At 34.9% G+C, this 27,732-nt stretch overlaps 1 protein-coding gene across 9 annotated transcripts in view; it reads right to left on the minus strand.

The window, feature by feature from the left end:
• PPFIA2 (PTPRF interacting protein alpha 2) overlaps positions 1-27,732 on the minus strand; it is a 324,302-nt gene that overhangs the window by 41,414 nt on the left and 255,156 nt on the right. For all 9 annotated transcript variants that reach the window (XM_069858273.1, XM_069858284.1, XM_069858303.1 and 6 more), the window contains 9 exons: positions 22,842-23,063; positions 21,025-21,171; positions 18,741-18,875; positions 9,777-9,860; positions 9,284-9,415; positions 8,230-8,292; positions 5,946-6,037; positions 2,296-2,431; positions 1,603-1,823 (listed from right to left, as the gene is read on the minus strand). In XM_069858273.1, the coding sequence (XP_069714374.1) occupies positions 1,603-1,823; positions 2,296-2,431; positions 5,946-6,037; positions 8,230-8,292; positions 9,284-9,415; positions 9,777-9,860; positions 18,741-18,875; positions 21,025-21,171; positions 22,842-23,063 (1,232 nt within the window). The remainder of the gene's footprint in view (positions 1-1,602; positions 1,824-2,295; positions 2,432-5,945; positions 6,038-8,229; positions 8,293-9,283; positions 9,416-9,776; positions 9,861-18,740; positions 18,876-21,024; positions 21,172-22,841; positions 23,064-27,732) is intronic.

A 27,732-nucleotide genomic window follows, 5' to 3' on the forward strand; every position in this document is an offset into this window, starting at 1 on the left:
GTATAATAAAATAAAATGTAAGGCAAAATACATTTTTGAATCTCTTTTTATAACTCCAATAATTTGTTAAACCCATATAGTGCAGTTTATTAAACTATCTTTGTAGAATGATTTTTCCTGAAACATATGAAAAATAGAAAATTAGTTATTGAGTTCCTTAATAAGGACAGAGATGGTGATGAAAATCTAGACTTTTGTATAAGCTTAGCAGCAGGGTAAATAAAATACTCTCAGTGGACCTCCAGTATAAACGCCTTTATACAACACATACCTTTGCTTCCTTTTTGAGATAAATCTGTACTCAGCATCTAAGACAAGATCCTATGTTAAGTGAAACAGTGATCTCATTGAGGATGGCACGAAAAATATTCCACGGTGTCATCTGCAGCTAAAACCTTTTACTGTATTACATAATTAACTGTTAAATTGTCAAAATGCTAGTATTTTATTAAAACAAATATACTTGATACATCTACAGTTTCCTGAAATGGTCACAGTGCATGTTTCTTTGTAATCACAGAAAATGTGGATAAGTTTTTCTCTTAGATAAACTGTTTTAACGAGATTTACCCTCCCAACAACAACATTTCTCTTTGGCTCTGTAATAAGAGATTTTTGAAAACAGCGGTGTATTCCTATCTAGATGAAGAAATTCTGAGAGTAGTGAGAATACAAGGCTGTAGATGTATAATAAAAGAAAAAATCTCCCCTGGGAATAGAAAAGTTATTAAAATTCAATGTATTTCCATAGAGTTCTCACTTTAAGGTTACCTTGCTCAGAGAATGACTGACATTTGGCAGAAGTAATCTGGTTTTGATTAAATTTCTAAATACATTCTTTCTGTGTATAGTTTTACATGAAAGCAACCAACATATTTAGTAATCTCTGTCTCCTTCTAGAGAAACATAAATCACTAGTGAGAGGATGTTTTTCATGTACCAAGTTTTTCAAAGTTAACCTTCCTGAAAAACATTTAAGAATTCTTTAAGCCTAAAATATGGTTTTGTTTATAAAACTCACTTAATTAAAATATATCACTAGATTCCCTGTCACTCCATTACATTTGCACAGAAATTATTAAGATGCATTCAATTCACCAACTATTCCCAGGCACTATGACACAACTTGGAGCATGAAAAAACACATTCTAAGCCACTATAGAAAGCCTAAACCATGTCTTAGAAAATGTGGCTTATATGGATGTAGCATAGGAATAATTATCAGAAGAAAGCATGAAGAGCACTGAAATAAAACATTTCTGACAGGAGGTCATTACTGAATAAAAGGAGTCATGCAGAACAGTAAAAAAAAAGGATTATGAATAGTGATCTGTCAAATCTGCCATGCGTTAGCCTTCTCTAACGTATTTCTCTTTTAATTGGCCAGTGGTTCTTCACTTGGAACATTTTTTTGAAAAAAGTTTCTATAGTTAGGAAGTGAAGATGTTATCATTATCTTCACATAATCAATACATATGAAAAGCAGACATATTATCAATCCTTTAAATGCACAAGTGGTTTCCTAATTGTTAGGAATGGTACACGAACTCATGCATGAAAGGCAGCTTGAAAATGTTATCACAGCTGGTTCAGGCTACATACCTGATTTCTTTATTGATTGCATCTAGCTGCTCCTGAAGCATCATGGCCAGAGTCTGGGCATCAGAATGGCCACTTGGTGATAGGAGATCCATGGAGCTAAAAAGTGTTTCTCTATCATCATCATCAATGTCGGACATTTCAGTGTCACTTTCAAAGGGATGGCTGCTCAAAACACCAATCTGCTGTGTCCTATTCCACTCATGATCTCCAAGTGATTTTACCTGAGCAAGAATGAGGATGTACATAGCTTATTTAATGGAAAAAACCCTACAAAGTTGAACTTCTACAAAATGGGAAAGGAAAGCAACTAGCATTTAAGAATACTTATTCAAGGCTTTATTCTCCATTAATACTTGCAATATTACTGCAGATGATATAAAGTATTTTCAAATAGTTCCTAATGCTGTATAAAATTAACCAACAGGAAAACTTACACTAAAAGATACCTAGAAAAGGCAGACAGTTATGGGTGCTTGAACTTCAACCTTATGTTTGAACTTCAGCCTTTTCTGCCTTCACTTTAGTACAACCATACTCTAGTCTGAGTATGTATAGAAAAAAAAAATCCTCCTATTTGTTTTTCTTGTTTTTATTTGGTGGGTTACTGGTTTGCTGCTTTTTTATGGAAATACACAAACTGTAAGCTTAAGAGCCTGAAATACATTCTCTTATCAGGGATTATTGGGGATTCACCTTTGGTTCATCTCTGCGCACGCCCATCCGGCCTCTTCTAGGTCGCCTTATCACTTTAGTTGACCGATAGTCAGACTGGCTTTCGACCAGGGAGCCCACAGAGTACCTCAGTTCTGCTGATGTGTCAAGGTGAGGCCTATGAAAGAGCCACAGAAGTGGTGAGAGAGTAACTGTAATAATAACAGCAACAATCCAATGGCCTCCAGTAGGAACACAAATATATATTTTTTTAAGCAAATAACTGATCATGTACTATAATAAATGGCAAAACATGGCACAAAATATAACTTAAAAGTGAAAACTTGCAGTTATATTCCAAGACAATTAGGGAAGAGAATAAATGAATAAAATATTTGACTTTTTCAAAATTCAGGACTTGCATAGAAAAACTCATGGTTGAAATCTAGTATATGAATAAAGAAGCAGATTTCAGGAAAAGATAATTAACAGAACTGGCTGCTTAATGAACAATCCTGTATATTTTTCTTCCATTACTTTCCTGAATAAATATGCCTGAGGTTACTACAAGCATGTTACATATTCACAAGTGAGGATATCTATAACACTTTCCTACTGTGTGTGCTCTGCTTTATGAAAATACTTGCGAACTGCCCTGCAACATACACATTGGTTATGAATGATTAATGCTTATTTGATGATGCTTTTGAGAGTTTTAACCTCCAGCTTTTCCTGTAGTCCTAGTCAGTCTTGGGATACTGTGGAGAGGCATATATATGATGACTTTAGCAAATCTTTTTCTGTCTGCAGACAATTATCCCTCATCTGTCAAACAGCAGCAGTAAAAATTTCCTGCACTGTGCAATAGAAGCATCCTGCCCATGGGCTGTCCAGCCAAGTCAGAACAAGAAACGTTCTGTGAATCATTTGAGTATTCAATCCCAGCAGTGGAGACCAGAACAAATTATCTTTCTTAGTACATAAGCATTATTGATATAAAAATATATGAATAGCGTGATTAAAGTAGAAGAAATGTTACAAATACTATACCAATAAGACAACTCAATATGTACTTGTTTATAGTGTCTCCTAGAAAAGTGTTTGAAATTTCCCTGTCTATAAGGGCAGAAAATGAGAATTTAACCTTGTACTTACACTAAAAAAAAGAAAAGAAAAAAATAGGGGAAAACGCTTAAAGTCACTTCAAAACAAATTATAGGACTTACAGTAATAATAATAAGTTACGGAAAACAGGAGAGGAATAAGTTTTGTTCTTAAACACGTACATCATTTTTAAAAGAATGCTGTTCAAGAAAATGGTAGCTTTAATTCTAGACAAAAAGAAGGCAAGTAAGAGGAAATCCAAAATGAAGGAAAAAATTCAGAAAGCCATGTATATCTATACTGAAACCCGCAGGCTGTAAGTGTGAGACTCTTCCTGAGCTCTAGTTCTGTGTCTTTTTCTAAACATAGAGAATCCCTTTTCCTTGAGAAGAACTTAATTTGAATTAAAACATACTCATACTTGAAAGACTAAAGCATTAGTCTCAAACTTCAGACTTCACATTAATAAAATAAAAGTGAAAGATAAAATATTTTAATTGTGATATGTGTATATTGATAAATGGGAAATGCAAAAACGTCATAATAAACATGAAGGCCTCTACTATAACCCGCTTTGACAGAACAGTATGAAAAAATGTAATTACTATATGGTATAATAATTACTGTGACAAATCTAAAATAATAACGGGAGGATTTCAAGCACTTGTAGAGTTTGTTTTATAAAAAATAAATACTATAAGAAAACAAATAAAAAAAAGGAGGTACCAGTGTTCCTGAAATGTGACTGTGTGCCATAGATCAAATCAGATACATAAAAATGTTATGGATAATGAACAGTGTCTTAGAATTTAGGTTTTGGGTAAAGCATGCATCAGAGCTCATACTATGGTCATAAATGTCCTTTTCTAAACAGTTATCTATTTATCTTCTATTATACTTCTCATCATGCTAGGTATGCATTTCCATAATATTAGAAAAGTTATTACTTCACCTTTTAGAAAATTATCTAAAACTCTCTATTTTCATTATACAAGCAAGAAAACTTGACAACAGCTGGTCTACAAATACCCTAAGCCCTCCACCTACAGCATCAGACAATAATCTTTTGGGGTTTTATATAGATAATTTGTCTGTATGTCTCTCATCTATTATAGCATTTAGGGCAGTGACTGTTTTTTATTTTCTGTGTTTGTACCATATTTGCTGTAATAGAACTTTTCTTGATAATTGATAATAGTTGGTACTTTTGCAGTGAGTACAAATTTGCTGATCAGCTTCATTATTCTTCTGCTGAAAGAACAAATTCCTGCAAATACAGAACTGACTTTGTGCATAAAACAATAAGTATGTAATGATGATGCCTCCTTATTCCTGAGAGGGCTGGTAGCTTCTCAAGGTGAGGTCATGGATAGGGAAATATACCCTCTTGGGAGAACCTGCTGAATTCAAAGACATTTAGACAGCTTATCATTTTCAAAGACCTCTTTAACAAGGGATGATCGCACTCCTATTTACAGAGCGCAAGCTAATGATACTCATCTGCCTATCAAGAAAAGCTGCTATTCACCAAGGTTAGATGCTCCAAAACATCTCTGATGTTGCAGCAATTCAATAGTCTGTGTCCTCGCAAGCACTCTCAAAAAAACAGTGTTGTGTGTGCCTGAAGTCACACTTACACTCGCAGAGGAACAAAAACTGGAACAGTCTCCATTTACAGAAAAATATTATTCCAAGAAATAGTAAAAGATGGAGTGACATACCATGTCCAGGTACTGAGGAAGATGTCTGAGGAAACAGTGAGGAGACAATATCTGATGCAAGCAAAAAAATTATCTAACAAAAATAACTTTAGAGGATTGTGGTGCCCCGAATTTAGTCTTGCTCCATGAGCTCTGGCTGGCAGGTTTTAAAAGGCAACAATTTGCTTTTTATGAAAACAGGACATGGCACACAATTATCAATAAAATAAAAATTTTATTTGGAAGGATACTTTTATGTCAGAAGGACTTTCTAGAACTATAAATTCATTCCAGCTGTTAGTAGCTCTTTCATCAGTATCTGTCTCACTATTGCTCCCATATGCTTTTCTGACAAAAAGAGGCACAATGTTTAATGTCCTGTTATGATATTGTCAGATCTCTGAATACTGCCTTCACCTTTACCTGAAAATGTCTGCTTTTACACACTAATCAAAGCTGAGTTATTTCTTGATAATAAAAAACATAATTATTAGATGTAATCTATAGAATAAGTAAATATGATCATAAATATGTTGATTTGTTTCAGCATAAAAGACAATAGTTTTGCCTTTATTATTAAGCTCTCTGGGGAATAAATGGGTATTCGGATATACTTTTGAAAACATTCCATAATTCAAAAGTCTTAATTCAAAAGTCTTTTCTTAATCTTGGTGATTGTTCAGTGAATATTCACTGCTATAAGACCCCATTTACCTATGGAAAAACCCCCAAAACAACAGTAATAAATCACTGCACAGATATTACACTTGAAAAAAAACCTGACATTTTTGTGCATGGTCTGAAAACATCCCTGTTCTAAAGGCTTGACACTTATATTCATATTCTATTTCAACTCAAAGTGAGGAAATGTTTGCCATTAAATATTACCTTGACAATGTTGGTTCGATTAAAGAACCAGCCCTCAGTTTCATTTGATCTAGCTCAGATCTCAGTTTATCAATTTCTTCGGCAAGTCTTTCCTGGAAACAAGAATAGTAAGATAGACATGGTTGTGATACAAAAGACATTTACTTTATAAGATTTTGCTCTCATAAAGCTAAACAAGTGAGATAAACTGAATGTAGCTCTGACTATAATAAGAAAAGGCAGTGAACTCATTCAGGTCTCATAATTAGTAATAAGACACATCTCTATAGGAGATTGCATACAGCTAGGGTCAGGAAAAGAACCAGCATGGATTTGGGCACTAAGTGCCCTTTCTGCACCAGTTATAGTTCAGCATGTGACAGGTCATTTGCGTTTTAGAAACAGACATCGTGTCCTGGCCTTTTTATTTATGAATAGAGACATTGACTTAGAGACAATCATATTTCAGGTGCTTTATTGAACTGCAGCTTTACAGGTTACTCTTGGGAACTGATGAAACTCCAGGATGAGGTGCTGCTGGTGAAAAATGAGTGTGCCACAAAAATTGGATTTTTGGGATCAACTACCAAAGAGACTATTGACAGCAACTACAAGAAAAAAAACTCTGTTCCCACGTTTTACATATGAAAAGAGTTTACAAATAAAATGAAAAGAAATCAAAGAATTTTAAAACAAATTAGGAGAAAACATGGAATGAAGTAATGCTGCTATTCCAACAGTTTAAAATGTTCAGAATTCCAAAATGTTCTTAATAACTATCAGATTCAGTAATTCTTATTACAGTGTTTTTACACTGTTCCTTCATTAAATAGAACTACTGAGTTGACTTGGTGTTAAATCTATTTTTATAATTTGCTAGTTATTTAGAGATTTTTAATATCTGTTATGACATCTATTGGAAATTCCCTCATCAGTTTCTTTATCAAAGGGTAACAGAAAAACCCTTCAAAGTGGGAACTTAGAAGATCTGGGGTCAGATATATACAGTCGTGTGTGAAGTGGACCCATCTTCAATTTGAAGAGTGGTAGTGGAGGTGTTCTATTAATTTCACTTCCCACCCTTAAACAAGAACCAATAAATATAGTAAAGAAAAATAACTTTGCAAATATAATTTTAATAGAAATTCAGATTTTTATACCATATTTTTCATTTTTGTCAGTTGTTGATATGTACATTCAAGTCAGAAAACAGACTGAAAAAGAATTAGCAACTGTATTCACTTCCACTCTAATACCATTAAAACAATAAAGCTACATTTTCAAAAATATAACCAAGCAAAATATCTTATTTACACAGAGAAAACTGGTATCCATAATTCAAGTTTAGAGTCTTCGGTAGTGAAATTATAGAAACTTTTGTTTCGATTAACACAGCTTTAGAACTGTCCTTTTTGGCCTTTTTATCATCTAACTTGATGGTGAAGTATGATCCTGATCTTGAAATAGTTGAATCACCTTATAACTGTGGTAATACAGCACAAAAAATCATTTATTTAAAATGCCTTACAAGCTCCTTTTGGGGACTTTAATCTCTCTGCTTTTTTACAAGGTTATCTAAATGAAGACAAAAATAACATTTTATTTGAATAGATACTTGTTTTGTTATTTTTCTCAAAGTTCTTGATTTTGGATGTTATATGATACAATTATATTATCATCAAATGTTTTTTAACTTCCATACAATCTCTTCTAAACAGATTTTATACATTACAAAAACACTCTGTGAACCTCAAGGTGCATTCCACTGAGCTCAAAGCAAGCATAACTTAAAAAAAAAAAACCCTAATGTTTGGAATTGAAATAAATATTTATAATTAACTTGACTGATTCACTAAACAATATCAGGCTTAATTTGCAATGAATTAAGAAAGGGCACTTCCAGCTATAATTAGCGTAATGCCACTGCACCTGTTAAGAAGAATTGCATCAAATCAAGGAATTAGAGTCTTCACTATGAAAGTCTAACCAGTTATGCATACAGCTCTGTTTAGCAAGAGTTTTCACAATCAAAACTGATAGATCCAAAACCTCAGAGCCAGTGAATTCAATATGAATTTTAGCATTACTTTCCTGCGGCTAGGATCTCAACCATAAACTGAGCTCAAAACAACTGTTAGAGAACCTCAAAGGTTAGTTAAGACATCTGGGTGATTAAAGAAATTATCACTGATGCCAGGAAGATTTCACATGTTAGTTAGGTAATTAACATACCATATACATATTCCTAGATGATACATATATAAATTTTGATAAAAATTGATAAAATTGCAATATTTTGTAGTACCTTGTCGTGTAAGGACTCTTCCAGATTTTTCCTGAAACTTTCAGATTCTTGAATCAAAACATTCTAGAAATAAAACCAATATAAAAAATACAGACAAAACAGAAAGAAATTAGGGATACATTAAGTATCAGATATCACCATATACATGTAACCTCCATCTACAAGTTAACAAATTTAAGTAATAAGTGACCATATTCACTAGACTTCAAAATTAATATCCTTCAGTGCTTCAAGTCTGAGTATATTTTAAATTTTAAATGCTGGAAATAATCCAAGTACATAGGACCATTTTTTTTTTCAGGAACAGCAACAACTTTGCATTTTCCTTGAACCAAGCAACTTTCACACTTATACACAACTATTTCTCCCAGTTTCTTCATCTGGGAGGCCCATGCCTTACTTTGTACAATATTTTGGTTCAACAATATAAATCAGAAGTATATCCTCTGAATAGTTCTGAGCTGCCCTTCTGAAAGACAGTGAAAGATTCTCCTCAGATCAAACTGAATGTAAATAACTAGAAGAGGGAGGGATAAAGGAGGGTGAATATAAACGTCATGGGATATGAGTTTTGAAGGCCTATTGTGTCTCATGTATGGAAAACTTCTAAATAACATTCCTTCTTCAAGGCTAGATGCTCTTTGTACTGTGGTTATATCATTTTACTCTTCCCAGAGGAAGTGAGGTAAAATCAGCAGGCTAAAATATGGAAATGACAGCACAGCCAAAATGTGGTGACTCCTCAGTTCTCATCCACTTCCTCTCATGGCCTCACACTGTGTTGAGCACTGGTCCTTTACCAGCTCAGACACCCCACTGATAAAACAGGGAGTCGTAAAATTCAGCATATCCAGTTTACAGTAGTTCTGGAAAGATTCTTGAGCACACTCTTGGATTAAGAATTGAATGTCTAAGTTGTCTAAGTTAGACCACATTCGTGGAAATATTTCACAATACAAAATCAGCATGATGTCTCACCCTGATAAAAGTAGAACAAGTTTCACACAGAAGAATCTTTATTAAGCTGGGCTTTACACTGCCCTTTGCACTGTACCTTTTCTTCAAGTGCTGCCATTCTCTCTTTTAAATGTAGCTGCAAACGCTCATTGGATTCCGTCAAAAGTCTGTCTACGGTATCCGATAATCTTTTGTTGTGCTCCTCATTCATTTTTTCTCTTTGCCTTGCCTTTAATGTAGAATAGAAGAGACAGCTTGGTAGGGTACAAAAATCAGCAGTACAGATTTGCATCATTAAAAAATAAAAAAAAATTATGGTAACTGTAGCCATTTAAAGAAATTCCACAGGAAAGGTAGGCACAGTTACTGGTTAACGCGCATTCATTTTTGTATCAGCACAATACTCTGAAAGCTGCAACTAGGTGCAAACTAGTATGTAAAGATATTTAAGTCAAGCGGGAAGATTCTGCTACCATTGCCTTAAATAAAACGTGTACTAGTAGATAGATTTGTGTGCTGGAATGGATAATGTAGTGCTATATTGACAAATTAAAAGAAAAGTGCACAGAAGCTGTCTGCAATGCACATACTCTTTGAAGTTCCTGATTCTTCTCTTCAAGTTGAGCTTCTAAGTGTCTCATACGCTCCTCAATGTTTCCATGTCTTTCTTCTGCCTGTAAAAAAATAGAAGATTCTTTCTGTAATTGAAGTGGCTTTCTAAGTCTTTATCTCAGTAAAGTTTAAACAAAACATAAAGCAAGCTACTACTAACTGCAAACTTATTTTTCCGAAAAGAAACTTTATTTAAACAGGCAGCTGAACAGCATTGCTTGAAATGTGTCAGCTACAAAGGCCTGTTACATCCAAGCATCAGCAAAACATTGGAGTCATTTATGAGCAATGAAATCAGCCAAATGTAACATGCAGACTGTGCATGGTTTGAACACAAACCTGCCATTGTAAAATTGTAAGCTCCTGAAGCACTGAACTGCACGATGGTTGATTATCAATAAAAAAAAAAAAGTAAAGTAAGTTAAAGAAAATGAAAACAAATCAGATGGATTCTATTTAGCAATAGAAAGTAAAGTCCAGTAGGACTACCTTCCTACGTATGGAGATCATTTCTTGTAGTTTAGCTTCCATAACATATTGATAATCATCAGATGAGGTAGAAGAGGTTGGATCAGACTAACAAGTCAAGGAAAAGGAGAGGGACAAAATTGAAAAATCAGAACTAAAGACACTGACACTGAACAGAACACAGCACAGAATGCTTAAAAGAAAAGTGTGACTGAAATTTAATACTTTGAACTGACAGATTTTTATGTGGAATAAACTACACTGATTCTCAGTGAATATGATGCAGTTGATGTGGAGAAACTGAAAATAATGGAATGCTAAAAAAGCTATCAACCTACACATGGAAGTCCAAGGTTAGTGATGGCTGGCTGATGACATATTACTACAGAGTGGATTCAAAGCAGTTTGGTCTAATCTCATGGATTTATATATTTTTTTTTAATTATGACAAAATAAACACCAGAACAGGACTCTGCAAGGCCAATGTCGGAAAGTCTTTTATAATTCTATCATTATCTAGGAATGAAAACAATGCATAATTACTAAATTAATGGATTGGTCAGTTACAGAACTGTGCAATGTTATGGTACATTTCCTAATTTCTATAAACAGAAAAGAACGTCAAAAGAGACGAAGCTCAAGCTTTAGTATTCCATTTCAGAATACACTACACAAGCCCTTTCATCCAAATAAACAATACAGTTTTCATCCCTTTGAAAGGATCCACCCTGGTGGATCTCTTTGGAAGATCAAGGTCATCAGATAAAAGAAGAACCTATAAACAAAAAATCATTAATAGGAATGAAAAGTCATTACTGAGTACGGAAATGGAAATCCATCCAAATATTCATTACTACTTCTGAGAGAAGTTGACCTTCATCAGGCCATTTGTTGCAAAACATGAATGTTCATGTTATTGCCATAGCAAACAAGTCTATGTTCTAATTCAAAATGAAAAAAAAAATCCTTAAAGAAAGGGAAATGCTATAATGGATTTGTTGCTATGGAAATAGGAATGTGCATAAGGTGTATAGACAGTGCTACTGATGACTTTAAGTAGTGAGCTTGCGCTTGTCAAATTCTATTTCTCTCTATCAGCTTTACCCTCTCTCAAAAAGCAATCCTGAACTCCATCTGTAGGTGAGCAGGCTTTGAGAAATACTAAGTTTACAACTGTGTTTTTTTAGTGAGACTCTTTTTCATACTATTGTCCACTAATGATTTTTCTAAACAAATAGGAATAGTTACCACAGTAACTCCAGATGTGAATCATAACTTAAAATTACCCGTACCTTAAACTCACTACTATTATCAGGTCCAAAATATCATACAGAAAACAAGTTTGTAATCTAGAGATTTATAAATATAAACTGCAGCTTTCGATATGAAGACATTCATGTGAGAAAATCTTGCTTTGTATAAATACAAGAACAACTCTTCACTATGATGAGCAGTACTGTTCTTTTCAGAGTAAGTATATTCACAAAACATATATTCTTGAAAAATATAAGGGGAAGTCAGTATCCTTTGTAACTAAGCTCATTAAATAACTGTAGTTACTGTTTCCGATCATGAAGCAGGCTTATTGTGATGTATTTGAACTTATTCATTAACTGGAACTACTTTGTCTGTTTATCGTGACTTGGATAAGTGACAATCCCTTTATCATTTTCTTTACCATACATTTTTTATTTTACATTTCAGTTTATTTCAGTACAAGTGTTAATGCACAGCTTTGTCTCCCAGTTGGATAGATAGGAAGATAGGACTAAAAAGTTCAGTCCCTGCCACTGCAGAAAACCAGATCAAACTATCACCTCCTCATAGTGACCAAGCTTTATGTTCCTTCTCTAGAGAAGATAAACTTTTTCCCTTTTTGAGTCTTAGCTGAGTTACTGGTTCAAGGTCTTCCCTTAATGTGCTCCCATGAGTCAAGAGAAGATCTGAAATCGTCAAAGCTCTCAGCTGATGATGAAGGCTTAAGAAATTCTACCTCTTTTTGAAAACATTTTCCCTGAATGAGTTATAGAATTCATCATAGGTATCATCCTACAAAATTCACTAGAAGCTTCACTAGCTGAGTGTAAATTTTAAAAGCAAATTACTTAACCTTCACTGGTTCTGTACAGTTAATTGAAGGTTAATGTAAAAGATGAAAATAACCAAACTAATACTTCAGGGTTCAAAGGGGAATTCATTTAAGTATTTTGATATGTGGTACTGTCTGTCATAACCTGCAGTTTAGAAGCCAGTCTAGCTAGCTATATAATTCACATTTAATTTTTGTACTAAAAAAATAGATTTTCAGTCCAAACCATGTCATACTTTATTCTTTAGCAGAAGATAGCTTTTTCAGTACCTAAAATAGTTGTGGTATTAGGCCTAGCTATTATTTGGAAGAGGAATAAAATAATTGTCAAAATTATAAATTATCTGAAGACTTATATAGAAAACATTATTGAAAGAACATAATCGCTTAAGATTTTTATAGCTACCTAACTCTGCTATTTCATAACTTCCTACTGTTTTAATAATTCAGTAAGGTGTATGCTTCAGATAAATATAAATATTTTTGCATAATGGTTTTCAATTATTTCACTAAGAATATTAAAAAAACCCACTTTCCTGAATGTGGCTCAAAGAACATGTGCTTCATTTTCCTGCAAAAAAGAAAACAGAGCTAATCTCCAAGCTCATGCCCCTTTACATCTCTTTGGCAGGATAAAGAGATTTTAAAATTAATTAAAATTCGATATGTTTTAAAATAAAAATAAATGTCATTATTCTAAACCCTTAAAATGCATTTGAATATTTCGTGTTTCCTCTATAAAGTGTTATTCTGTATTACTCTAAAAGAACTAAATTACTTTATATCTGAGATGTTAAATAATTAGGCTCAACTGCTTGTGTGGCAGAGAACAAACACAGGTGTGCAGCCTTAGTAACCACCCTGGGCTTCAATGCTATTTATGGTTTTTAACCACTTGTTTTTCATACGAAATGCATAAGCCCTGGCAGCAGGGAGATGTATCCAAAGGATGTCCTCTCTAAGGGCTAAGGAGACACAAACACACGTACGTTCTTCCTTTTTCTCCTGCTTGAAGAAAGCCACCTGTAGATAAAAAGCTACAGTAGAGAAGAGCAGCCCTTCCATCTCCTGGTGTGCCCACCTGGAAAATACTCCTAAAATGGGGGTTTCAACACCTGTCATTTCCCTTTAAACTGAGGAAGGTCCCAACCTAGGTCTCAAAGAGACCATTCAAAACAAAAAAAATTAGCAATTCAGCTATTCCCTAAGGAATCTGCAAGTGCCTCCTGTGCAGACTTAAGCAGGCTATATTGTTAGGGTTGACTGTTTTATTCTCCATGTGTCTTAGTCAGTCCTAGACATTCCCACTGGAATCGGCTTTTTGGGAGACTTGGGAGCCTACTATAAAAATGCTGAATGTCTCCATCTCCACCTTGTGGTTTGATGCACAAGACAGAGGCTGAGACACTAGTGGTGTAGCAGAATTTCAGATACGTGTGAGACAGGAAGGAGAACTGTAGACTCTGTGGTTCACAAACAGAAAGAAGTTGGATTTCTTCAGCTTGTTTTGCTAAGAGTTAACTGAGCTAAACATTTTTCAAGAGTGGAACTTGAGTGATGACTTGCTTGGCAGACCTTACCCTACATTCTTCTTTTTAATATATGACTTGCATGCCTGTTTGCTAGTACTCTGTACAGAAGGATTAGTAAGACATGTGGTGCAGTATTCAGCAACTAGCATTTAAAGCATTTACCCAGCACATTCAGCTATAAGTAGGTTTGTGAAATTGTGCATTAGACTGGATTAAAAATACATGGGCAAAATCTAAGAATGTCTGACCCCTATGAGATACCAGCATGAGTCTTCATGCTCACTTTGCACTCTATATGCTATGAAATAGCAAAGAAATAGCCAGTATAAGCCAGTAAGAGACAAGAAAATTGTGCTTTGAGGGAATACCGAAGTAGCTTGTATTATTGCTCTCTAACCCTGTTAAAATTCTGCTGCTCCTCCTGCTGCTAATGCGCCCACAAAAAAATTGTTGCTTTCACATCATCTGTTACCATTGGCACTGCACATTTTCTAGATCTTTGTATCTTAGTTTAAAAAAATCCAATTTCAGATGCAGAGACCACCTGTATAGTGGAGGTGCTATCTTTTTTCTTCCTCAGGCTAAGCTGCGGAAACAAATCTAAACTTTTCTTATGGTAGACGCCAATTTACACAGTTTTGAGACCTTCACTTCTGAACACCTGCTGTCTCCAGATTTTCAGCTGTCATCTTATGGCATACATTCATTTGGCTGTCCTTTGAATGAGCAAGTTATTCAAGAATGCATTATTGAATCAAGCTATGCAACTGAAGGTGAAAATAGGTGAACGTGGTGACTGAGTCACAACACCTCACGAGGTTATCAGCTACTTGTTCACATGCTTGCTTCTAACCTGTTATAAATGCGACCAAATATGTTGACTTAAGTCCCTGCTTTTTCTGAAACCCAACCTTTCAGTCACTAGATATCCACACATTGCACCTCCCTCATTCCCCCACTATCTACATCTCATAGGTTTAGTAAGCTAGTTCTCCAATTTACTTCTATCAAACTTGCTTCTTTTGCTTCTTCCTCCTATCAGGACAAAATCTTCTGTGGAAACAGAAGCACAAGAGGAGGTGGTTTGAGAAGACAGTAATGTGTTGCAAAAGCAGAGTTTTTGTAGGCTTCCCTCCCCATAGAAGATTTTATCTTTTTTTTCTTCCAGAAGAGGATTTACCAACTTCCTTTTCCAGCTAACACATACTCTTCTCTCTCTCTCTTGTTCTCAGAAAGAACCCCGTCTTAACCCCGTCCACTTCTTGCAGAACTTCTTTCACTCTTTGCATCCTTTCCACTACAGACCTTCTCTTTTCCCTTTCTTGCAATTTCTTCCCTATTAATGCAAACCAGATCCCCACATTGTCACAAAATAACATTGTGTCCTGCTTGTCTGATTTTTTTATGACCTTTAAAATCAGCTGAATATGTTACTATGCTACATGTGGTTTATTAGGTTTATGGTTTCCTCTTCTCCATGTCACTGCTTCTCTAATGCAGCTAGAAAACACTGTTGGTATTTCTGGTGGCCTACATATAGGAATGATGGAGTAAAATGCTGATTGCTGTTCTGTGATCACAGAAGTGACATGGTACCTCTGCTGCACAAGCACCAGAGGTGGGGTGACTACTAGTGGGAGTGAGCAAATGGAAGTAGGCAGATGCTGGTTATCTCCACTAGATCTCTCCTTGAATACAGGCAAGGAAAAACTATGTTTGACAGACCAACCATGGGAAGATTCTAGATGCGCCAATGTCTGCCCCTTCTGAGGAAAATAAACATCTTACAGGATAAAGAAAGGTTTAGTTAATGTCAGAGGGAGGTTCTTTCTAGTACTAACTGCCTCTTCTCTAGAGCAGGCAAACATCAATACTGTGAGGGTGAGTACAAGGTGGCTCAATGAGTCATGGCAATCTAAAACTTGGGATACATGCCAGGAGCTGTGCTACTTGTCATGACCAGACAGATACCAGTGCAATGGCCAGGCAGGACAGCACAGTATATGGGATCATGCTGTTCCAGGTTAGTCTGCCACAGGCTGACTAACCCTCCAGTTACTCACCCAATGGGCAGAACACAGTGAAAACAAAGCCAAAGAAAATTTCAAATGATTCAGGTAAATTTATGGGTACTTATCTGAGTTCACTGTATAGTCCGAACTTTTGGAAGTTCACTCCTTATGAACTAGTTTGGGCATGGAAAAGTAGCAAAAGACATTCACTAGCCCATATATATAGAAAAAGAAAACCAACTCAGTTCAAAAACTGACACCACAGAAGGATCTCATTCTCCATCTTCCTTTTGCAGAATCCCAACCCAGATTTATTATGAGGAAGAGTATAATAAATTGAATGCAGAATTGTAACATGCATATTTTAAACTGAGGGGAGGGGCGAGGGTGGGGGAAGTGGATCACATTAAAATCCAGAACATTTTTGTTATGCTTTGTCACCACATGTAAATAATTTATCTTATATCACAGTGAAAGAGTTATGATTACTTCCCTTTAGAAAGCATGTAAAATGTATTAGTCTTAACTCACCTCTTTCATATGATTGTAACCCCATTAATCTCAGAGAAGCCACTCTCATTGAGGTAGAACAAAAGAACCGAGAATCAGTTTTTACTTTTTTGCAGTGCAAAACTAGTTGGTTCTGAGGGCCCCATCTTTTACTTAGTATACATGGACATTGCAGTGATCATAACTCAGGTAGATGGTTTTAAGGTAGTCTGAAGCCAGCTAATTTGAGCCTTACTAATAATACATATGCTGGCGCAAAGCTCAGCAAAGGCAAAACTAATTAAGAATTTTTCAGTCCTTTAGTTAAGTCTTGCAGCTTTCACTGAATAGCTAGTGTGGTAACAGTATACCAGCTAGCTAATTCAAAGCTGCAGTGACTACAGCATCGTCCTTGGTTCTGAGCTACATTTATGTAATTCATGAAAATTACTGGACTTAAAACTTTAGAGCTATCAAACCAGCACTGTAATAAGCTCTACAGCTTGCAAAGATTCTATGTAAGACATAGGCTTACCTGGACTACTGGCCAATTTCTGACATTCTTTTTTATGTAATATATTCCAGAACGACATAACTTTAAATAATGTTCATTCCCTCAGTTTTTCATGTAATCACAGAGAAATGAACAGAACTGGTACTATAGTCTAATATAGAGTTTCCAGCTTGGCAAAAGCTTTGGTAAAGTACATCAAAGAGAAATGGGGTGGAGCGTCAGCTCTGTTCACAGCTCTCTAACCATATTCCATGAAATAATGTAAGACAAACAGCAATGTATACTGCAGCTTTATGGTCACAATAACAACAGTATCTCATGGGAGTTCCTGAGTGCTTTGCATGGCTGAAATGGGATTTCTTCTTACAATATTTGTCGTTAATATATGTCCAAGGAAAAATGCAGTTTCAAGACAAGACATGCTTCAGACTGCAAAATACTTACTGGTGCCTAATTGCTGGAGAAATTATTCAGGAAAAATCCTCTTAAAATAGAAAACAATATTTTTAAGCTACTGAGGGAATTACAATATGTAATTATTTGTTGAATCAGAAACAACTGAAAGAAAAATTAAAATGCCAAGGGACTGCTCTTATGTACACATGAGTTCTTTTAACAATGCAATGATTTCTTTTTGGTATTTCTTGTGGCTCTGTTTTTGCTTATTCTTCTTTTTCTCCACCATTGTGAGACTCTCTTTCAAATTCCCACCCCCATTCATACAAACCTAAAGTGGACAGCACAAAATCTTCATTACTGAATAATGATCTTGTCTTATTAAAATTAAAAAAAAACCCCAATACATCAAAAACCCTAAAACTTTCTCTTTCTTTCTACTTCTTGACTAAATTACTTAAAAACTGGACTGCAGTAGTGAGCTGCTCAACACTTATTGCTTCACTATAAATGGAAAAACACGAGAACTGAAAAAAATCCATCAACTATAAAAATGGCTAAGCACATAAATAGCTAGAAACATTCCTTGACAAGGAAAGGAAAGCTTAGATAAACCAGAATCATATGTAATATAATCTCTTAATCATATATTTCATTATTTGTCTGATTTTAAGGGATGAAGAATAAATGTATTATCATTATAAGTCTACATACTTTCGAAGTTGATAATACCTGAGCTGTTGTAATAACTAAATGCACATCTCATAGTATTAGAGGCCAAATATGAAAAGCATACTACTGAAAAATTACTTTTATCTTGCTATTTTTTCTGCAAGAAAGTTGTGATACAATAAATTTATCAAAAAAAACCAGTTATAAGTCCTCTCAGGGTTTCACATGTCTTTTCAAACACACGATACAAAGAATCATTCAAAATAAGCCTTGTAAGCATGTCTGCAAGTTGTCTTCATTTGTGTTCTACCTACAATCCCAGATGCCACTAAGATGTGATTTTATACCACTTACTGGAACGAAAATAATAGTTGTTTCATATACACGTCGTATGAAAACATCCACAAAGTGTAGGAATGGGACTTCCCCCACCCTTCTCACCTTAAATTAGAAACTTTTACGCAGTAAAATGAATCTTCCTGGCATGCATAATGCTCATATGTATTGGAAATATATGACTCCTTTGTAAATATAGTCTAGGATAGTTTACAGATAACTGCTTTTTCCCAGCTACCAAAAAGGTAAGAATTACGAATGCTGCATTGAGACCATTCCTGGTCAAACTAGTGTGACATGCTTAACAGGAAAAAATTTCTACTTTCAAATCGGTTTGATACTACTTTTGTTTTGTCCTTGAGGTGAGGAATCAGGATGCAAATTTGAATTAAACAATGGGCCTTCTGAAGTGAGTCTTTGTCTCAGGGCAGTACCTTAGTCAGAGCAGCAATTCTCTGAGCCAGTTCAGCCTCCACTTCAGGTAAGGTTTCAGCCTTCCTCATTGTCTGCTGCAGCTTCTGCTCAGCCAGCTCTAGGCGCTCTTGCAACTGTCTGTTTTTATCTTCCAACTGAAGGCCAAAGATAAATAAACAGGTATAAAAGAATAAATCAGAATTAAGATTTTTCTTCAGTTTCTGAGGTATTGGGGAAGCAATCAAACCTCTCTACACAGGCATAGATACCCCGCAACCTAGGAGAAATTATTGGAAAAGTATTAACTCAAGCATGGAACAATATAGGCTGCCAGTCTTACTAATGATGAGTGATTTGAGGCTCAATGATCATATAAAGGTGAAGAAAAAGTTGTAAAATGGCACTAAGAAAAAAGTACAAAAAGCTCCTCTGATCAATATGTTGTTTATCTGAGCAAAATAAAGTATTGGTGCCAGTAAAAGCAGAATTTTCTAAATGGAAATAGTGAGTCCATATCACAAAAAAAAAAAAATAGCTAAAATATGAAGAATTACAGTTCCAAAAGGACAGAACTCCCATCAAAGTTTCTGAACACACTGACTAATGCAGCTTTCTGAAAAATGTCGAACATATATTAGGAAATGTGAAAACTAACATTTCATTCATGATCACAGCCTAGTTGCCATTTGCTTAAGGTTGCAAATATTGTTCATTTTGAACCTACAATTAAGTCCCATTTTACACAAGTGAAATTGTTTGATCCATGATAACCATCAAAAAGAAACAGAAGGACTTTTGATAACTGCAGTATTTTCTGGTCTACTGAGATGGATCACACAATTAAGTATTTTCTAATAGCATGTTGTTTACTGCTTTCCTGTTCATTCCAGGTAACAGAAGACAATAATGAAAAATGAGTGTTCTATTAGATTCTTTTTTAATCCTTCAAAAGCATGAAAAGATAGGTTTTTCACACCCAGTGCTGCAAATCAAGTTTAAGTCTGCCCGTATATATTCTAAGCTTAGTTCTATTGACCTCTGCACACAACAATGACAGCAACAAAAGTTCAGATGCATGTACTTTACTTTTCCATTGTTGGGAATTTGTTTTTTTTTTTCTCCTAACAATTAGTGATATCTCTTAAAATAGTCAAAGGAAGGTCACAGAAGCTGGAGCATTTGAGTTCTGATGCATGAATTTTCCTGAAGAGGTAGTTACATACATATATATACACACATACAGAAGGATGTGTGCGTGTGTGCCAATATATCTGCATAGAATTATAGAAGCAGAGATTATCATATTTTCCAGGTTTACTTCTTATGTAGCATTTTATATTGTTTGAAGACATGCTAGGTGAAAACAAAATAGTCTGATACTGAAGCTGAGGAGCAATTTCATCTTTTAGAGTTTGAATTATCTTAATTTCATGTTATCTTTAAGTTCACACTGTATTCTTCAAATTACAAACCATTTTTTTCTGTTCAATTTGCACTTCACCTTTGGAATCATCGTGGAAACAAATTACCATGAGAGGAAACTGCACAATCATGTTATATTCTTTTCAAAAAGATATTCAAGGATCATTGAACATTGTAAAATTTATCTACACATTGTTAATATATGAAATCATTCAAATCTATTGTATACAAATTTTGATCTTTCTTGCAGAAGGGAATTTATTTTACTTAGACTACTGTTTCATTTTTTTGTTTAAAATTTAGAAAATCATTATATAGGAAGCAAAGATAAATCTTTACTTATGGGTTATGATAACATGCATTTCTGTAAGACCATATTAGAAAACACAGTTATTTTAGAATGTTGAATGTACAAATTAGTTCGCTATTCACAGTTGTAGTAGCTGATATGAAGCTTAGACATGCTGGATCACTTGGGTATTTTGAGATCAGCTGATCTGTTGAATAAAAATTAACAAATTAATCTAATGCAAACCTCCTACTATAGAATCATAGAATAGTTTGGATTGGAAGGGACCTCAAAGATCATCTAGTTCCAACCCCCTGCCATGGTCAGGGATACCTCCCACTAGACCAGGCTGTTCAACGCCTCATCCAACCTGGCCTTGAACACCTCCAGGGATGGGGTAGCCACAACTTCCCTGGGCAAACTGTGCCAGTGCCTCACCACCGTGAGGCATAGTGAAGAAATTCCCCCTTACATCTAACCTAAATCTGTCTCTCTCCGGTTTATACTCATAGCCTCTGTAGATCTGCCTCCTTTTTTCTGCATTATTTTTCACTGTGTACAAAGAAAGCAAATGACTAAAAGAGATACAACACCTGACGCAGGATGGCTTCCTTGTTTGCAAGTTCATTTTCTAGCTTATCATTCATGTCATGTATGGAGGTGGATTCTCTCTGTGCACTGAGGTAGCGCTTCTCCAGTGTAGTTATTCTTTCTTCCATATCTTCTTTTTGTGCCATTGCCTAGTGGGACAAATAAAAATAAAAATCAAGAGGCATGCATTTACAATGCTACGTAATTGTAAACTAGTTTAATTTTCATGCTAACAGTAGACAGGGGTATAAAGTATGCTCAGCAGTAATTCTTCTGTTTTAAAGAAAATTTACTTCCTTCTGGATTTCTTGTAACCACTAAACAGAAACAATTCACATCTTTTGTATATTTTCTAGTTTTTGTATTTTACAGTGGAAAAATCCATAGCAAACACAGCTCACATTTACTTATTTGCTTCTTAAAAAACAGCAGGCTTGATCAGAAAACAGAAAAACTGATAGAGTTACATAACGGTAGAAACATAGCACAATGTTGCGGGGAAAAAAAGGTACATACACATTTATACTCTCATTCTTGGGTCCTGCTAAAATTTTCTTCTGAAACACACATACTAGACATCAGATGACACGTCCTGAAATTTCAGGAAAGCAAGTAACCACAATGTTGGGTACATAACATAGCCAATAATTTATTCAAGTTACATAGCTCTAAATTATCCTTGAGCATTTATTTAATTTTCTGAATAGAGGCAATATGAAGTAATGAAAACAGGCACTTCTGCCTTTACAGATACTTTTTGCAGTAGTTTTTGCACTGATACTTGCTAATTATTCTTCATGCAAATATATTAGTGGCCACCTTGCTTAGGAAGCAAAGAGCTGAAAGCAAGTAAGCATGTAGATGGTGTAATGTGATATTTAAGGGAGGAAGAGCAAGAGGCAATCAGGTGTCCCTGAAACAGCAATATTTGTCAAAAATTAAATGAAAATGTTAGAAAACCTTAGCAGCAGGGGAAAGGAGAAACATATTAGTGCAAAGTAATTTCTCTAAGGTGATAAAAATGATACAATACTTAAAAAGAAACAGAATAGAAAGATGTGAAGACACTTGGAAGCTTTGTCAAGCATCAGAAGTTCTGAAGAACTTATACTTACATATACATATATATACAGATATATATATATACAAACACACACACACAAATTCACATGAAATACATATATTGTAGAAAGCAGTGTAACAGAAAGAAAACCAGTCTAATTTCCAAATATTAAAACAGATTATAGAAACCAGCCATCCACATATTTTGAGCTCCACATGACAGAAGATATTCTGGAGAATACTAAGGGCCATGACAAATTTAAGAGGAGGAAAGAAAAGGAAAATCAAATTATATTTCCATTTATTGAGAGAAGGGAATAGCATATTATAACAGGGGCAATGAAGTTAACACACATGAGTATGTATTATAATTGATTGTATAAATAACACTTTTATAGAACAGCATAGGAGTTTTAAAAATGTACTTCAGACTATCTACATGACCAGCATCTCTATTTAAAAGAGTTCATTTTAAAAACTTGAAATAGCTGAAAACTTGCCAGAGTGCACTCTAGAAATGCTAAACCACAAAGCAGTTGGCCGTCCTCTATTAGCGTTGCACATATACACATCAACTTTTATGAACATGTTTATATAGATAGTTCTAGTGTTACTTCTTAATGTAAATTTTGTGTTTCCCATTTGCTTTTACCAGCACTCAGCTTTTCCTTCCTGGGAATTGGCCTTTATCAGTTTGTATTGGGTATCACAGGAGCAGCAGTCAAGAAATAGGAGGTGAGCGTGGTGAACTCCTTACCTCTCTAATATCTCTCTGATATTTACTGTTCATTTCTTCTGTTTTAATGAGCTCCTTTCTGGCAGTCTCTGCTTCCTGCTCTACTTCTCCCACACGAGAAGACAGTGCAGCCAGACGCTCCTTCATTTGTGCCATTTCATAGTTTTGCTTTTCCAGTAGTTCCTGAAGTTCAACAACTTGACTGGCTTCATCATTTGAGTCTATGGAGCCATTGGACAGACGCTGGTAACAGAGAAGTGACATTATTTATATTATCTTTTAATGCAGACCCCATCTAAAGAACTTCTAAACCAAAAACTATTTTAAAAATTACAAAGCAACTAGGAAGGGAAAAACACAAATGTTTTTATGGTAGTTAAGACAGGTTATGAAAAAAAGTGAAAGACTAGTATTAATGCATGTCAAGAGATTCCAGAATGTAGCATCACATAGAGAAATAAATGTCTGTAGAGCACAATACTACAGGAAAATAGCTTTAGTTTGACATTATCATTATTCACGTACAAATTGCAACAATACAACTCCTAAAAGTCACCAAATTGCAGGTATAAGTCTTAGCTAAATTTACACAGCATTTAAACTTAATTGAAGCCTATTTCACTTGCAAAACAGACCATGCTGAAGACAAGAAGCAGCACTAATAAATTACAAATTCTCTGTACTAGGAAGTGCTTGGAGTCTGGACTACATACTGGTTAAGTTTACATTAGAAACATTTTCTGCTGAAGTAATCTGTGTGCTGCTAAAAGCCCTGGTATGCATATAGATACAAGGAAGAAAACAAAAAATCCAGCACACACTTATTGTACTTTAAATATGATCCCAGGGATATGATGTATGTTTTAAATAAATGACTTCAGGAAAGAAGTATGTTCACTAGGAGGACTTGTTAGCATTGCCTCATTATAATAAGATAGTCACACTAACCTTTTCCAGCATAAGCTAAGCCATAGTTTCATACAAATTTAATTATATCTTCTCAAAAAAATAGGCAAAATAACAAGCAAAACCAAAATGACTTGATTTTGACCTATAACACGAAAAAATAATACCAAAGCAGTCCAACCTTCATTAACTTTCTTGATGAAGTGCAATTTTATGGGTTAAATTTATATTATGCAGTCTAGGAACAAAACATTTTGCTATGTGTCACTTAAAACGTTATGGATTTCAAAGAGCGTCATACAGGAATATTGGTCCTAAAAAGCAGTTACTGTCCTTTGGATGGTAGAGTCTATAGCAATGTATAGATGCAATATTCCTAGCAAGAACTGAGAGGAAACCAAGCTTGTTTTCATTAGCACTTTTGTAGTATTATTACTGTCAAAATATATTTATACAGAAGTCTTCTAGCAAATTCAAAGAACATTACTTTGTTTAATGGCTTTAATGACATTCTTTCCTCAATCAGCCATAAAATGAACACAGATCAAGACCACCTGCCCCTCTGCAGATCATTGAATAAATTTATTTTACTCTAACAATTCATTACATCAAATAACTCAGTTCAAAAATTGCTTTCTTTATACTAGTTAATTATATTATCTAGACTTTTTATATTAGCTGCTGAACCATCACTGATGTAGTTTCAGGATACCATGGAAAAATGACAATGACAATTTTAAAACTTATTTACAATCAGTTTGTTGTTTTGAAAGTGTTTACTTAGTCTAATTGAATCAAAATCACATTACTGAACAAATAACGTGTGAACAAAATAGTACTGAAACAAGATAAAACATCCTAACCATCATACTTGATACCACTGTGCAGATTTGAGATAACCTATTTATCTATGTTTATTATAATCTGTTGTATACTATTACTCTCATACAGCAATTAATAACATTAATAAAAACCATGTAAATTAAATGCAAAAAATATTTTTCTACTAATTTACTTAATATCTGAAGTATATGTGAAGATAAGTAAACATGTATTTAGCTAACCCCTCACTACAAGACAAATGCTGTTTGCCAATTATTCGTATCTATATTTTGATTTATCACATAAACTTCTCTCATAATTCTTTTATGGACTCTTGTACAAACTACTTCTATGCATTGTTCACTTTTGCTTTACATTATTTCTGTATTCATTTATAGAGCTGGTTGGCATTTAAAATTTCCAGCTTGAAATAAATGCCAACATTCTTATCTTTCTTATTACAAATGGAATTGAAATGTTTTCTTTCAAAATACTTTTAAAAATACTGCCCTCCCCTCAGCTTAAAAATTTGTTTTTTTAGAATTTTGAAGCATACTTAAAAAGTTTACCTAGAAATTTCAACTGACACTATGTTGAATTTATGCCTTGTTATTATTTGATGATATATCCATTGTATGGGTACAGCACATGGAGTAATGACTCCAGAGGATCATGTGCAGAAAGTTGTTAAGCATTAATTCAATAAGTAACTGACATAACATTCCTCAGATTTTCAGGAGTTTTTTTACCAGACACTGTTAATTATTAACTGAAGCAGTAAGGGAAATCTCAGAAGAACATACACAAATAAAAAGTTTCAAGGCATATATTCTTAACTCTCATATCCTTACATGCCTCAGTATTTCAAATATATGCAAGAAATACTGTCAAATTACTACAGAGAGTGGAAAAGAAAGTACTGAAAGTAAGCTGAAACACCTGGGAAGTCTTTAAATGAAGGCCAGAATCATAGAATCACAGAATCACTAGGTTGGAAAAGACCCATAGGATCATTGAGTCCAACCATTCCTATCAATCACCAAACCATGCCCCTCAGCAACTCGTCCACCCATCTTTTAAACGCCTCCAGGGAAGGTGACTCAACCACTGCCCTGGGCAGCCTGTTCCAGTGCCCAATGACCCTTTCTGTGAAAATTTTTTTTCTGATGTCAAGCCTGAACCTCCCCTGGTGGAGCTTGAGGCTCCCTCTTGTCCCGTCCCCTGCCACTTGGGAGAAAAGGCCAGCTCCCTGCTCTCTACAACCTCCTTTCAGGCAGTTGTAGAGAGCAATAAGGTTTCCTCTCAGTTTTCTCTTCTCCAGGCTAAACAACCCCAGTTCCCTCAGCTGCTCCTTGTAAGGCTTGTTCTCCAGCCCCTTCATCAGCTTTGTTGCTCTTATCCAGACACACTCCAGAGTCTCAAAAGAACATTAAAGAAAACTTACTAACAAGTTGAAACATGCTGTAGCAGAGAAAATGAAAAATGTCTATGGTCCCCAGAACTGGTTTACAAGTTAGCCATCCAGATGAAGTCCAACAAAATTCATGACGCTGTCTATCAAATGTTGTCATGAAAAGGCAACATATGGGCACATTTCTTAATTTCAGTACTTTCACTGAGAAGTGTCTATTAGCAATTGTTATTTTTTCCTTGAAAAAAAAAAGTGGTAATAGCTGACATGTTCCAATGCGTCACTTATTTTCACAAATTACTTTATTCTATAAAACCTACTCCATCTGTTTCTATCACATTAACTTATTTAGACCACAACGCTGCAGAAATGGTATCATCATATATTCTTGACTTTATCATTTTTACTCTCTGCAGACACAACAGGTACAGACACCTGCAAAGTGTGCACACCTGTTACACTTGCCATAAGGATCTTTGCCCTCCCCCCCAGCCCCCTACCATGGGTTTCTCAGCTAGATTAGAAATCTGCCTGAAAGGCAGCAGCCTGAAAGACCTAATCCAACCTCAGACCTCTTTGCCTGGGCTCATTTATAGAAAAGAGAGGTAAATGAGCAACTACATCTGCACCTAGCAATGTAGCACTTGCTTTCTTCATTACTGGGAAGAATGGGGGAGAGAGAGAAACAGCAAGGGAAAGGCCTGCTGTAGTGTCATTTTTTGTTGTTTTTGAAGTTTTTCTGTTTTGGTTTGGTTTGGTTTGGTTTGGTTTTTTTTTACGTGTTGTACATTACCACATACCAGAGAAATAACTGAAAAATTAGAGTCCATACTAAAGGCTTAAGAGATACTTTTATTTTATAAAGAAAGCTTTTACACTCACTCAAATGAAATGAAATAACCTGGGAGGAGAACTGAAAAGGAGATGAAAGAATCGTCAAGTAAATCTGATGACAGTGATAGTTTAACTACAACAAAGGAGGGATATCACAGAGGAATCAAAGTTCAAAAGTATCCTGCAAGACCGAGTACCATAAAGGGTAACACGGATTAAACAAGAAATGTCTGGGTGAAAAAATCTTTGAACTGTTTATGGTCTGTGGGAACAGAGGAGGAAAAAGAATGGTCATGTTCCCTGCTGCTGAACGGTATGAAAAGGAAACCAACATCCCAGATATCAGATTTTCTTTCTTTCAAGATCCAAAAAGCACAGCAGTAAGCCAATCTGCTGCTCATACAGGAGCATCAGCAGGGAGAAAGACAGCAAACTGGAGCATTACATATAACAATAAATCCCCTCTAGACTGTTGCTTCTCTCTCCTATTCTCTCTGCCAGGAAATAAAAAAGGAAAACCAGCCACAGACTGGTTTACTAGTAAAAAAAAAGAATGACAATAACAAGAACAGCAGGAGAAAGTGTAAAATAAGACTAAACCAGAATATTGTAGCCTCTGTTAATCCATTCCATATTGCCCTTTGCATTCAAACCCTTAGTAATAATACTGAAAGCAAACTGAGTGGAGGAAGGGAAGTACACTTAAGCGAAAAAAAAAAAATAAAGAGGAATAAGGACACCAGACTAAAGCAGGCAGCAAATAAATTGTAAAGGATATTGATTGCAAGGTAATTTTCCTTTGTATTTTGTAGAAAGAATCTTACATATGCTACATATGTTGCAAAATATAAACAGCAATCATTTTTATAAAAAGTATTCCCATGAACAATAAAAAGCACCTCTGAGTGAGATTTTCCTCTAGTTATAAAACACCTAACA

This window comes from Phaenicophaeus curvirostris, chromosome 1 (assembly GCF_032191515.1).
Source record: "Phaenicophaeus curvirostris isolate KB17595 chromosome 1, BPBGC_Pcur_1.0, whole genome shotgun sequence".
Classification (NCBI taxonomy): Eukaryota; Metazoa; Chordata; class Aves; order Cuculiformes; family Cuculidae; genus Phaenicophaeus; species Phaenicophaeus curvirostris.